The 12706-nt window shown below is 47.9% G+C and overlaps 1 protein-coding gene across 2 annotated transcripts in view; it reads left to right on the forward strand.

Annotated features, from left to right (window-relative positions):
- The first annotated feature begins 2941 nt into the window (after nt 1–2941).
- The window catches only part of LOC311234926 (E3 ubiquitin-protein ligase TRIM8-like), a 64625-nt gene continuing 54860 nt past the window's right edge, over nt 2942–12706 (forward strand). The window contains exons 1-2 of one of the 2 annotated variants that reach the window (XM_084322204.1): nt 2942–3211; nt 4056–4662. In XM_084322204.1, coding sequence (XP_084178330.1) covers nt 4093–4662 — 570 coding nt within the window. In that variant the 5' untranslated portion in view covers nt 2942–3211; nt 4056–4092. The remainder of the gene's footprint in view (nt 3212–4055; nt 4663–12706) is intronic. The other variant, XM_084322205.1, reaches the window with a different exon arrangement.

A 12706-nucleotide genomic window follows, 5' to 3' on the forward strand; every position in this document is an offset into this window, starting at 1 on the left:
GAGCCCCGGTCCTGTGCATCACACAGAATCACGACTGCCCTATTCATTGTTTTCTCTCATGCACCTGCTGCATTCTACGCTTGTTGATACAGACGGCTCAAGACTACTTTAGTTCACTACAGTGTTCTTAGGTGGGGGGTGGGGGGCGTACTCTTCCAACATGTGTTATATATTGTTATAATTTTTTTTTATTCAGAGTAATGTAAAAAAAAGTATTACTTATTATTACAACATTTTGTAATACTGTCTTTCACTGAACTGCCTGTTTCTCTAATCCCAAGTGCATTTAATAATAAAGATATTTACATTAATGTGAAACAAACTTGACTTGTTTTATATTGTAGATTATATGCTACCGTTGCCGGAATTGCAAGAATAAAAAGAGATTTCTCGCAATTAAAACGTTTTATACATTCATCATAACGGCTGGATAATAGGAAATAAATGTAATACTATTTGCTTTGTAGCCTACATCTCGTCCGACTCCTACCAATGCAGAGGAACAAGGGGGGGGGGGGGTGATGTCTGAAATATGACAATTCATCCCGGTCATTTACAAGCTCTCCGTACATAAACACGTTTCGCAATTATGCCACAACAATGTGGAACGCCCTACCCAAAGCTGTAAAGGAATGTGAATCCCTACCCACATTCAAAACCGCTCTTAAAGAGCACCTACGAGGGGAGCTCCAGTAGCTCACCGCGTACCTCGAGCGCTATTTCGGATCTGGGGTTTAGCGAGTTCGAATCCCGGACTGCAGCCGTGCCTTTCCCAGAGTGTCTTCCCCCCCATCTGTACCCCTTCAGCCTGTTTCTGTCGGTCATTCTTGACCAGAGTAAATGCGATAAACGCAAAAAAGAGCCAGCGGAATGGCCAAAGTTTAAAAAAAAAAAGAGCACCTAGGCTGCAATTCGAAACTGGCCACCGTAAATGTCCAAACCCCCCCCCCCACCCCCTCCTAATAGACAGTCTCCTCCCCACCGTATGTATATTTCTCTACCACCCACCCACCCCCTCCTAATGTAGTCTCCTCCCCATCATATGTATATATTTTCTCCCCACCGTATGTATATTTCTCTCCCACCCACCCCCTCCTAATGTACAGTCTCCTCCCCATCATGTATATATTCTCTGTTAGGATCTATGGGTAACAGTACTGTATATTTGCATATCGTATATGTCACAAATGTAACAGTACTATATACCTGTATGTCATGTATGTCCCTATGCCATAAATGTCATGTATGTTGTGTATGTCATAAATGTCACTATGAATTGAAAATGGGGGACCCTGATGTAAACAAGACAAACGTCTTTCTCTGGTCTGCATCCCCTTAACAATTGTGTGTATTGAGCCGTACTGTATTGTACCCATTCTGCAATCTGTTAAATAAAGTTTTCATTCATTCATTCACATTCACAATACATTATGAATTGAAAATGGGGGACCCTGATGTAAACAAGACGAAAGTCTTTTGGTCTGCATCCCCTTAACAATTGTGTTATTATTGTATTGTACCGGTAACGGTACCCATTCTGCAATCTGTTAATCAAAATGTTCAATCAATCAATCAATCCGATATAGACCATGCAATTCCGCGTTACATGGAGTTCGTGAGGGGGGGGATCAAATGAATGAATGTTGATTAGAGCCTTGATGTAAGTGGTTGTGTTAACTTGTGTAGCTACAATCAACATTCATTCAGAATATATTGTTGCCTTTATTTCCAATTATCCAGCCGTTGTGAGGAATGAAAACGTTTTAATTGCGAGAAATCAAATGTTTTATTCCTGCAATTCTGGCAACGGTAGCCTATAAATAATCTACAATAAAAAAAACAAATCAGTTTGTTTCACTTTAATGTAAATATCTTTATTATTGAATGCATTTGGGATTACAGAGAAACAGGCAGTTCAGTGAAAGAAGACAGTATTACAAAATGTTTGTATTAATACCCCCAAATGTGTAATATTTTTTTATTTTTATTTTTTTAACATTATTACTCTGAATAAAAACAATAACACAACCATTATCATTATTATCTAAATACCGGAAGTGTTGCGGGAGTTTAGCTCTACGCGTCTCTCTCGCCCCCCCCCCCCCGCGTGATTTCCCCCCGTAGCCTATGTGTGCGAAAACGCTCTCTGATTGGCTAGCCGCGTACAGCGAAGACCCTCTCTGATTGGTTTAGCGCCGAAAGGTCTCTTCCGCATAACCCTAACCTTAACCCTAACTCTAAGCATAACCCACTTCGAAAGAGGGCCAAAGCATAACCTTAATCTTCTTCTGCTTCTTGTGAATTTCCGGCAGTCTAGACACCTTTCGGTGTATTGCTGCCTTTGATTGATTGATTGATTGATTGATTGATTGATTGATTGATTGAAAAGTTTATTAACAGATTGCATCTAGTTTACAATCTAGTTTACACTCTTCTTCTTCTTCTCATCTTCAAAACACTATCGTCTCTGTCTCCTTCTTCTCTGCTCCTCTTGTCTGTCTCCTGGCTTCTTCTCTGCTCCTCTTGTCATACAATCACAATCCAAACATCATCTCATCTCTCGAAGTGCCCCCCCAAGAGGGGGAACCCTCTTCTCTCTGTCCTCAATGAGCTCCACACCCTTCTTTCAATTATCACCACTCCATCTCAACCACTTTGAAGCAGAGAAGAATATATGTACAAGGCGGAAGAGACCCTTTGGCGCTAAACCAATCAGAGAGGGTCTTCGCTGTACGCGGCTAGCCAATCAGAGAGCGTCTTCGCACACAGGCTACAGGAAAAAATCACGCGTCTCTCTCCCCCTCCCCTTTCCTCCCTTCGACTCCCCCCCCTTTGTGTATCAATTCTATGACGGGTCACGTTATCCGAGGGGGCAGTGTGACGGGTCACGTTATCCGAGGGGGCAGTACTATGACGCGTCACGTTATCCGAGGGGGCAGTCGGTGCGAAACGGCAGGAGGCTCGTGATGAGTTGTATTCGGTGTGTGTAGTCGTTACCGGGACCGGGGGAAGGGACAAAATAGCCGCGTGACTGACAACGGGAGCTGCTTTGATCGTACATCGCGGAGTTTGTCGGATAGCCGCCTACCGTTATTATTACCGGACTCGAAGCCTGGAGACCTTTTCTCGCCGTTCTACTCTTTCATGGGGCTACGGCGTTATAGGTGGTATCTACAAGCGTCGGACGGACGACATGGACAATAAATAGTTGGTAACGTTTTTTATTGTTTTATTTTTATAATTATTATTATTTTTTGTTATTATTTATAATTCGACATCTAAGATGGCTGGTTAGCCTACTAATGTAATAATAACAGCAATCGCCAGAGTGGCGTTAAGTAAAATGTAAGGCTGGTGTGAGGGGAGAAATGTGTTATAATAAGGCACGTACCTTCTACTGTACTGTACTGTAGCCATAAGTCCGCGATCCAATATCATTTTAGCAAGTTGTCACTTGCTCTAAATGTCACTGCGTGTCGCACTTCACTTTTTTGTTGGATTTAGTTTTGTTGTCATGATTTGCGTAGGTGAGTCGTTTGCGGTATGATAATGATATCCTACTGATTTTACCGAGGCTATTTCCTAGGCTGTTATTATGGATAATACACAATGTTTGGCCTTTTAAAATGTAATGCAACACGATTTTTTTGTTGTATTGCCTACTCGGATGAGATGCAATTGCAGGTTGAATAATTACTGTAAGAGAGAGAGAGAGAGAGAGAGAGAGAGAGAGAGAGAATATCGAATCAAATGTATACTCACTTATCAGCTAATTACTGTACCATTGAATTATAGTGGGATCAATGTCTGAATATATTTACCCTCGACTACAATCCTGGACAGACGCAATGTCTTTTACTAATAACTTCACATTTTAAAACAAGACGTCCTCCGATATCAGTCCTACTGTACATAGTTTCTGAAGCACATTGTTCACATTGTTATCCTCCGGTATCAGTCCTACTCCTACATAGTTCCTGAAGCACATTGTTCACATTGTTGTCATAACAAACACTTTTCAACTAACTCTCCCGGTACGCCTCGTCCCAACGCAGGGCATCGGGTTTGGACCGGCGGCATCTCAGCGGCGTCATGGAGGAGAACTGGATGAACTGCTTCGAGGAGGAGCTCCTCTGTCCCATCTGCCTGAACGTCTTCGACGAGCCCGTCCAGCTGCCCTGCAAGCACAACTTCTGCCACAGCTGCATCTCCGAGGCGTGGGCCAAGGAGGCCTCCGCCGTCCGCTGTCCCGAGTGCAACCGCGACTACGACCAGAAGCCCGCGCTGGAGAAGAACATCAAGCTGGCCAACATCGTGGAGCGCTTCAACGCGCTGAACACGGAGAAGGCGCCCGCGCTCCTCCACTGTGTCCTCTGTCGCCGCGGGCCCCCGCTGCCCGTGCAGAAGGTGTGCCTGCGCTGCAAGGAGCCCTGCTGCCCCTCCCACGTCCAGACCCACCTGCAGCAGCCCTGCCCGGCGCCGGGGCACCTGCTGGTGGACGTGGAGGAGCTGCGGGCGTGGAGCTGCCCCCGGCACGAGGAGTACCGGCTGCTCCACTGCGAGGACGAGCAGGTGGCCGTCTGCCAGTTCTGCTGCATCTCCCGCTGCGCCGGCCAGAGGCACGTGGTCTGCGACGTGGACACGCAGCGCACGCGCATGCAGGTGAGAGCGGCGCTCCGCCTAGAGGGACACGTGGGACAGGCGCTCATCGTCTTCCCCAGAGTCGGACAATGAGATGGATACCGATTTCCTCTCTGTGCGTTCAGTAGAAAGCGTATCCCAAAGGCATGGAAGTGGATACGGACCACTAGCCTTAGCTTAAAACCCCCGGGAGAGGCTAGCTGGTCCGTATCTGCTGCCATTAAGTAGCTTACAGCCCGATAGCTTTCTTGGTATCTATCTTCTTGTCTGACTCTGGAGAAGACGGTAATCGCATTTCCCATAATGTCGCAAATCATGTTCCTTTAATTTACGACCGCAGTGGCGGCTCAATGGACACGCATACGACGAGGTGTTGGCCGCCTCACGTCGGAAGAAGCGGTGGCCGAATGAGCAATGTAACATACGTGTGTACAATGTGTAATACACGCATGCTCAACGGTTCAAAGCACACGCATGCAAGTAAATGCATACATATGTACACAAAAACCACGCACACAAATACAAACAAAGCTTTGATGTCGGGTCAGGAACGATTGCTGGATGAGCGATGGAACATACTAGGCTATATATGTCGTATACGCTCACACGTGCCATTTTGTTAGCGGCTTTATTCAACGGTACCACGAAAGCATACATTTTCCATAATGAGTGGAGTCACACTCCTAACCCGAGTGTTATTGCCCTTTAGTTTTTACCTACAATAATTAGCTACACAGGACTGGGTACACCCTTGCGGTCGCACTCCTTTGCTTGTACTCACTCACTCACTCACTCACTCACTCACTCACTCACTCACTCACTCACTCACTCACTCACTCACTCACTCACTCACTCACTCACTCACTCACTCACTCACTCACTCACTCACTCACTCACTCACTCACTCACTCACTCACTCACTCACTCACTCACTCCGCTTCTATGGACAAATAGAAAAGCCTGAAATCAAAGACTTCATACAATTTGACAAATAGGCTTCTTTGCTCTCAGTAGCAGCAAGACCATTCTTGCTGATCCTTCCTTTCTTCAGCGGAATGAAGTGTGTGTCGTCAGGGGGGGGGGAGCCACATGTGTCTCGCAATGCCTACTAGGACTTCCTCTCTCTCTGGCCCCCTTCTCTTATCATTAACTAAGGTGAAAATAACTGGACGGAGAATCAAGGGACACACCAGCAATGCACTAATACTACGTTTACACCACAGAGTACAACATCTTAACAACGGGTTATTACTTTTACTAAACTATAAAGACCATTCATGAGTCATTGGACAAAATTTGTTGAGGGAAAAATCCTTTTCTTTCTCCAGACAACTCTTAATATATTATATATGTGTGTGTGTGTGTGTGTGTGTGTGTGTGTGTGTGTGTGTGTGTGTGTGTGTGTGTGTGTGTGTGTGTGTGTGTGTGTGTGTGTGTGTGTGTGTGTGTGTGTGGGGAAAATGGGAGAAAATCACTTTGCCCAATTAGTATTTCTTGGTTTGGTATTTTGAAGAAGGAGGAAGTTCTCTGATGACGTCGGCGTCCCCGTGTCAGTACTGGTTTCCGAGCAGCAGCAACGCCCTCCACCACCACCTCGTCTCGTATTACCACCCCCATCCCCCTACCCCACTTCCTCCACCATGTTGCCCCATTTCTTGCGCCACGTCCTGGGCATTGCGATGCGATCTAAAAGGCCAAAACAGGAAGTGATGAGTCGGAGGGGTGGGTGGGTGGGCGGCCGTACCCTTGTGCGCCAGGATGCTCTAGAAAGTCTTGGTTCCTCCTCTCTGTAATCACTCCTGACGGCGCTTTTGACATTAGTCAGCGGAGGAGGAAATGGGGGGGGGGGGGGGGGGGGGGTCTGAGCTTCCTTCATGAAGTCACTTCCTCCTGCGATGCGTGTAATGAACGTGGTTATTAACGTGGAATCGCTTAACGGGAGGATTCCTGACATCGCCGCTGGTGACCAGCTGTCGCGCACCGATGCACGTCGGCGTTGGGAAAACAAGTTGACGGCATTCCGCTTCTCCACCAGTCGTGTGAGATGGAGCGAGAGAATGAGATGAAGGGGAAGATAAGAGTGGCCTAGAGGTAAAGAGGCCCGGCCAGTAACCGAAAGGTCGCTGGGTTGAACCCCCGCCACTGACGGGAGGGTGTATTCCAGCTGTGAGCTGGTGACTGAAGGGTGGCTGGTATTACATTATACAGTGCCCACCGTCCTGCTGGTATTACATTATACAGTGCCCACCGTCCTGCCTAGGTGCCTTTGAACAAGGTGCCGAACCTCAAAACTGCTCCGGGGCGCTGCCCTGCTCTCTGACCTCTGACCTCTCTCTCTGTGTGGGGGACTGTGTGTATGAGTAACTAGGAGGGATATGAGGACTGTGTGTATGAGTAACTAGGAGGGATATGAGGACTGTGTGTAACTAGGAGGGATATGAGGACTGTGTGTAACTAGGAGGGATATGAGGACTGTGTGTAACTAGGAGGGTTATGAGGACTGTGTGTAACTAGGAGGGTTATGAGGACTGTGTGTGTAATGAGGAGGGATATGAGGACTGTGTGTAACTAGGAGGGATATGAGGACTGTGTGTAACTAGGAGGGATATGAGGACTGTGTGTAACTAGGAGGGATATGAGGACTGTGTGTAATGAGGAGGGATATGAGGACTGTGTGTAATGAGGAGGGATATGAGGACTGTGTGTAACTAGGAGGGATATGAGGACTGTGTGTAACTAGGAGGGATATGAGGACTGTGTGAGTAACTAGGAGGGATATGAGGACTGTGTGTAACTAGGAGGGATATGAGGACTGTGTGTAACTAGGAGGGATATGAGGACTGTGAGTAACTAGGAGGGATATGAGGACGGTGTGTAACTAGGAGGGATATGAGGACTGTGTGTAACTTGGAGGGTTATGAGGACTGTGAGTAACTAGGAGGGATATGAGGACTGTGAGTAACTAGGAGGGATATGAGGACTGTGTGTAACTAGGAGGGATATGAGGACTGTGTGTGTGTAACTAGGAGGGATATGAGGACTGTGTGTAACTAGGAGGGATATGAGGACTGTGTGTAACTAGGAGGGATATGAGGACTGTGTGTAACTAGGAGGGATATGAGGACTGTGTGTAACTAGGAGGGATATGAGGACTGTGTGTAACTAGGAGGGATATGAGGACTGTGTGTAACTAGGAGGGATATGAGGACTGTGTGTAACTAGGAGGGTTATGAGGACTGTGTGTAACTAGGAGGGTTATGAGGACTGTGTGTGTAATGAGGAGGGATATGAGGACTGTGTGTAACTAGGAGGGATATGAGGACTGTGTGTAACTAGGAGGGATATGAGGACTGTGTGAGTAACTAGGAGGGATATGAGGACTGTGTGTAATGAGGAGGGATATGAGGACTGTGTGTAATGAGGAGGGATATGAGGACTGTGTGTAATGAGGAGGGATATGAGGACTGTGTGTAACTAGGAGGGATATGAGGACTGTGTGTAACTAGGAGGGATATGAGGACTGTGTGAGTAACTAGGAGGGATATGAGGACTGTGTGTAATGAGGAGGGATATGAGGACTGTGTGTAATGAGGAGGGATATGAGGACTGTGTGTAATGAGGAGGGATATGAGGACTGTGTGTAACTAGGAGGGATATGAGGACTGTGTGAGTAACTAGGAGGGATATGAGGACTGTGTGTAACTAGGAGGGATATGAGGACTGTGTGTAACTAGGAGGGATATGAGGACTGTGAGTAACTAGGAGGGATATGAGGACTGTGAGTAACTAGGAGGGATATGAGGACTGTGTGTAACTAGGAGGGATATGAGGACTGTGAGTAACTAGGAGGGATATGAGGACTGTGTGTAACTTGGAGGGTTATGAGGACTGTGAGTAACTAGGAGGGATATGAGGACTGTGAGTAACTAGGAGGGATATGAGGACTGTGTGTAACTAGGAGGGATATGAGGACTGTGTGTGTGTAACTAGGAGGGATATGAGGACTGTGTGTAACTAGGAGGGATATGAGGACTGTGTGTAACTAGGAGGGATATGAGGACTGTGTGTAACTAGGAGGGATATGAGGACTGTGTGTAACTAGGAGGGATATGAGGACTGTGTGTAACTAGGAGGGATATGAGGACTGTGTGTAACTAGGAGGGATATGAGGACTGTGTGTAACTAGGAGGGTTATGAGGACTGTGTGTGTAACTAGGAGGGATATGAGGACTGTGTGTAACTAGGAGGGATATGAGGACTGTGTGTAACTAGGAGGGATATGAGGACTGTGTGTAACTAGGAGGGATATGAGGACTGTGTGTAACTAGGAGGGATATGAGGACTGTGTGTGTAACTAGGAGGGATATGATGACTGTGTGTAACTAGGAGGGATATGAGGACTGTGTGTGTGTAACTAGGAGGGATATGAGGACTGTGTGTAACTAGGAGGGATATGAGGAGTCAAGTCAAGTCAAGAGTTTTAATTGTCACGGCATACAGGTATACAATGAAATGCGGGTGGACTGTGTGTATGAGTAACTAGGAGGGATATGAATGAATGAATGAATGAATGAATGAATGAATGAATGAATGAATGAATGAATGAAAACTTTATTTAACAGATTGCAGAATGGGTACAATACAGTACGGCTCAATAAATACACACAATTGTTAAGGGGATGCAGACCAGAGAAAGACGTTTGTCTAGTTTACATCAGGGTCCCCCATTTTCAATTCATATTGACATTTATGACATACACAACATACATGACATTTATGGCATAGGGACATACAGGTATTTAGTACTGAATGATACATTTGTGACATAAACGGTATTCAAATATACAGTACTGTTACCCATAGATCCTGACAGAGTATATACATATGATGGGGAGGGGACTGTACATTAGGAGGGGGTGGGTGGGTGGGAGAGAAATATACATACGGTGGGGAGGAGTAGAGGTGGGGAGGAGTAGAGGTGGTGGTGGTGGAGGAGGTCAGAGAGGTAGAGGTGGTGGAGGTGGAGGAGGTCAGAGAGGTAGAGGTGGTGGTGGAGGAGGAGGTCATAGAGGTGGTGGTGGTGGAGGAGGTCAGAGAGGTAGAGGTGGTGGAGGAGGTCAGAGAGGTAGAGGTGGTGGAGGAGGAGGTCAGAGAGGTAGAGGTGGTGGAGGAGGTCAGAGAGGTAGAGGTGGTGGTGGAGGATGTCAGAGAGGTAGAGGTGGTGGAGGAGGTCAGAGAGGTAGAGGTGGTGGAGGAGGAGGTCAGAGAGGTAGAGGTGGTGGTGGAGGAGGTCAGAGAGGTAGAGGTGGTGGAGGAGGAGGTCAGAGAGGTAGAGGTGGTGGAGGAGGTCAGAGAGGTAGAGGTGGTGGAGGAGGTCAGAGAGGTAGAGGTGGTGGAGGAGGAGGTCAGAGAGGTAGAGGTGTGGTGGAGGAGGAGGAGGTCAGAGAGGTAGAGGTGGTGGAGGAGGTCAGAGAGGTAGAGGTGGTGGTGGAGGAGGAGGTCAGAGAGGTAGAGGTGGTGGAGGAGGAGGTCAGAGAGGTAGAGGTGTGGTGGAGGAGGAGGAGGTCAGAGAGGTAGAGGTGGAGGAGGAGGTCAGAGAGGTAGAGGTGGTGGTGGAGGAGGAGGTCAGAGAGGTAGAGGTGTGGTGGAGGAGGTCAGAGAGGTAGAGGTGGTGGAGGAGGTCAGAGAGGTAGAGGTGGAGGAGGAGGTCAGAGAGGTAGAGGTGTGGTGGAGGAGGTCAGAGAGGTAGAGGTGGAGGAGGAGGTCAGAGAGGTAGAGGTGGTGGAGGAGGAGGTCAGAGAGGTAGAGGTGGAGGAGGAGGTCAGAGAGGTAGAGGTGGTGGAGGAGGAGGTCAGAGAGGTAGAGGTGGTGGTGGAGGAGGAGGTCAGAGAGGTAGAGGTGGAGGAGGAGGTCAGAGAGGTAGAGGTGGTGGTGGAGGAGGTCAGAGAGGTAGAGGTGGTGGTGGAGGAGGAGGTCAGAGAGGTAGAGGTGGTGGAGGAGGAGGTCAGAGAGGTAGAGGTGGTGGAGGAGGAGGTCAGAGAGGTAGAGGTGGTGGAGGAGGAGGTCAGAGAGGTAGAGGTGGTGGAGGAGGTCAGAGAGGTAGAGGTGGTGGTGGAGGAGGTCAGAGAGGTAGAGGTGGTGGAGGAGGTCAGAGAGGTAGAGGTGGTGGAGGAGGAGGTCAGAGAGGTAGAGGTGGTGGTGGAGGAGGTCAGAGAGGTAGAGGTGGTGGAGGAGGTCAGAGAGGTAGAGGTGGTGGAGGAGGTCAGAGAGGTAGAGGTGGTGGTGGAGGAGGTCAGAGAGGTAGAGGTGGTGGAGGAGGTCAGAGAGGTAGAGGTGGTGGAGGAGGAGGTCAGAGAGGTAGAGGTGGTGGAGGAGGTCAGAGAGGTAGAGGTGGTGGAGGAGGAGGTCAGAGAGGTAGAGGTGGTGGTGGAGGAGGCCAGAGAGGTGGAGGAGGAGGAGGAGGTCAGAGAGGTAGAGGTGGTGGAGGAGGAGGTCAGAGAGGTAGAGGTTGTGGTGGTGGAGGAGGTCAGAGAGGTAGAGGTGGTGGTGGTGGAGGAGGTCAGAGGGGTGGGGGGGGGGGGGGGGGGGGGGGGGCAGGTTGTTGAGGGCTTTGAAGGTTATGAGAAGTATTTTGAAGTGTATCCGGTAATTTATTGGGAGCCAGTGAAGTTCGTGGAGGACAGGGGTGATGTGGTCAGAGCGGCGGGTGGAGGTGAGCATGCAGGCAGCAGTTTTGGACATATTGGAGCTTATTGTGGATGTTGTTGAGCCATACAGGATGCTGTTACAATATGCATGGACAGTGTTTCAGCAGTAGAGAGCAGGGTTCGCACAAGGTCCTTGAAGTGCTTAAAGTGCTTGAATATGCAAGGCCGGGAATTCCTTGAAAACAACCCATTTTTAAACAAGGTGCTTTAAAAAGTCCTTGAAATTCAAATCAACCATTCGCATTTAATGTTTTGTTCATCCATGATCAAATTGTTCTGAATCATGAAATCGTTTTTTTCACACTCCAACTGCATTTAAAAGTGAATTGTATCCGGCTTCGAGTGACATCCTTGCAAATGAAAAATGGTGCTTGGAAGAGTACTTAAAAGTCCTTGATTTTCATTTTGCAATGTCTGTGGGAACCCTGGGAGAGTGATAGGGAGGGTCGGAGACGAGAAATGTTCCTGAGGCGGAAAAAGGCTGCTTTGGTGATCTGGTTTACAAGGGGGAGGAATGAGAGGGTGGGGTCGAGCCGAGGATTGTGGTTTTGAGTGGAGGGGGTGACAATGGAACCGTCGAGGTCAGGCAGATGATAATGATTTCATATTTGTTGCAGTTGAGTTTCAGAAAGTTATTTCTATAAGATAAGAGATTTAATACAAATACTGTACAATATCTGCACTTGAGATTGAAGACCCCTGTCCAAGACGAGACAGGAGATAGATTAGGTCAAGACTCAAGAGACCCAAGACAAGACAGGGAGTTTTTTGAGACCAAGACTGCTCACAAGAACTTAGGGATGGGTACCGAATCCAGTACTTTTAACACATTGGAAGCCAACAACGTCATAATTCGTTATTGCCCGCCAATGCGTTGAACGCCAACAACGTGATAATTCGTTGTTGGGATCAATATTTAATTTTTCAGAGAGGTAGAACGATAGAAGGTAGAACGATAGATACCCGATGTTGAATGGGCCATAGTAATGTCAATATAGCTATAATATTTAAAAAGTTATAGCCCTGTAAACATCTCCATAGGCTTACAGCGGTGGCAGACTGGGCATACTGCGTGGCAATCAAAGTGTTAAGGGTATCGACCGAATCACATCAGTACTACTGAGTACCGATTCACGTGAGATCCACCGGTGCCACATTTTGGTACTGAAAAAAAAATTGATGTAAGTGTGCAACGTGAACGTTGACAATACACGCTTACCTAGGATTTGACTTGATTCAACAACAAAGCAGTCGGGGTAAAGGTCGTGGAGGACAGGGCAGGGTGATGTGGTCAGAGCGGTGGGTGGAGATCGTGGAGGACAGGGGTGATGTGGTCAGAGCGGTGGGTGGAGGTCGTG

The sequence above is a fragment of the Notolepis coatsorum genome (genome assembly GCF_963971535.1).
Source record: "Notolepis coatsorum genome assembly, chromosome: 9".
Lineage (NCBI taxonomy): Eukaryota > Metazoa > Chordata > Actinopteri > Aulopiformes > Paralepididae > Notolepis > Notolepis coatsorum.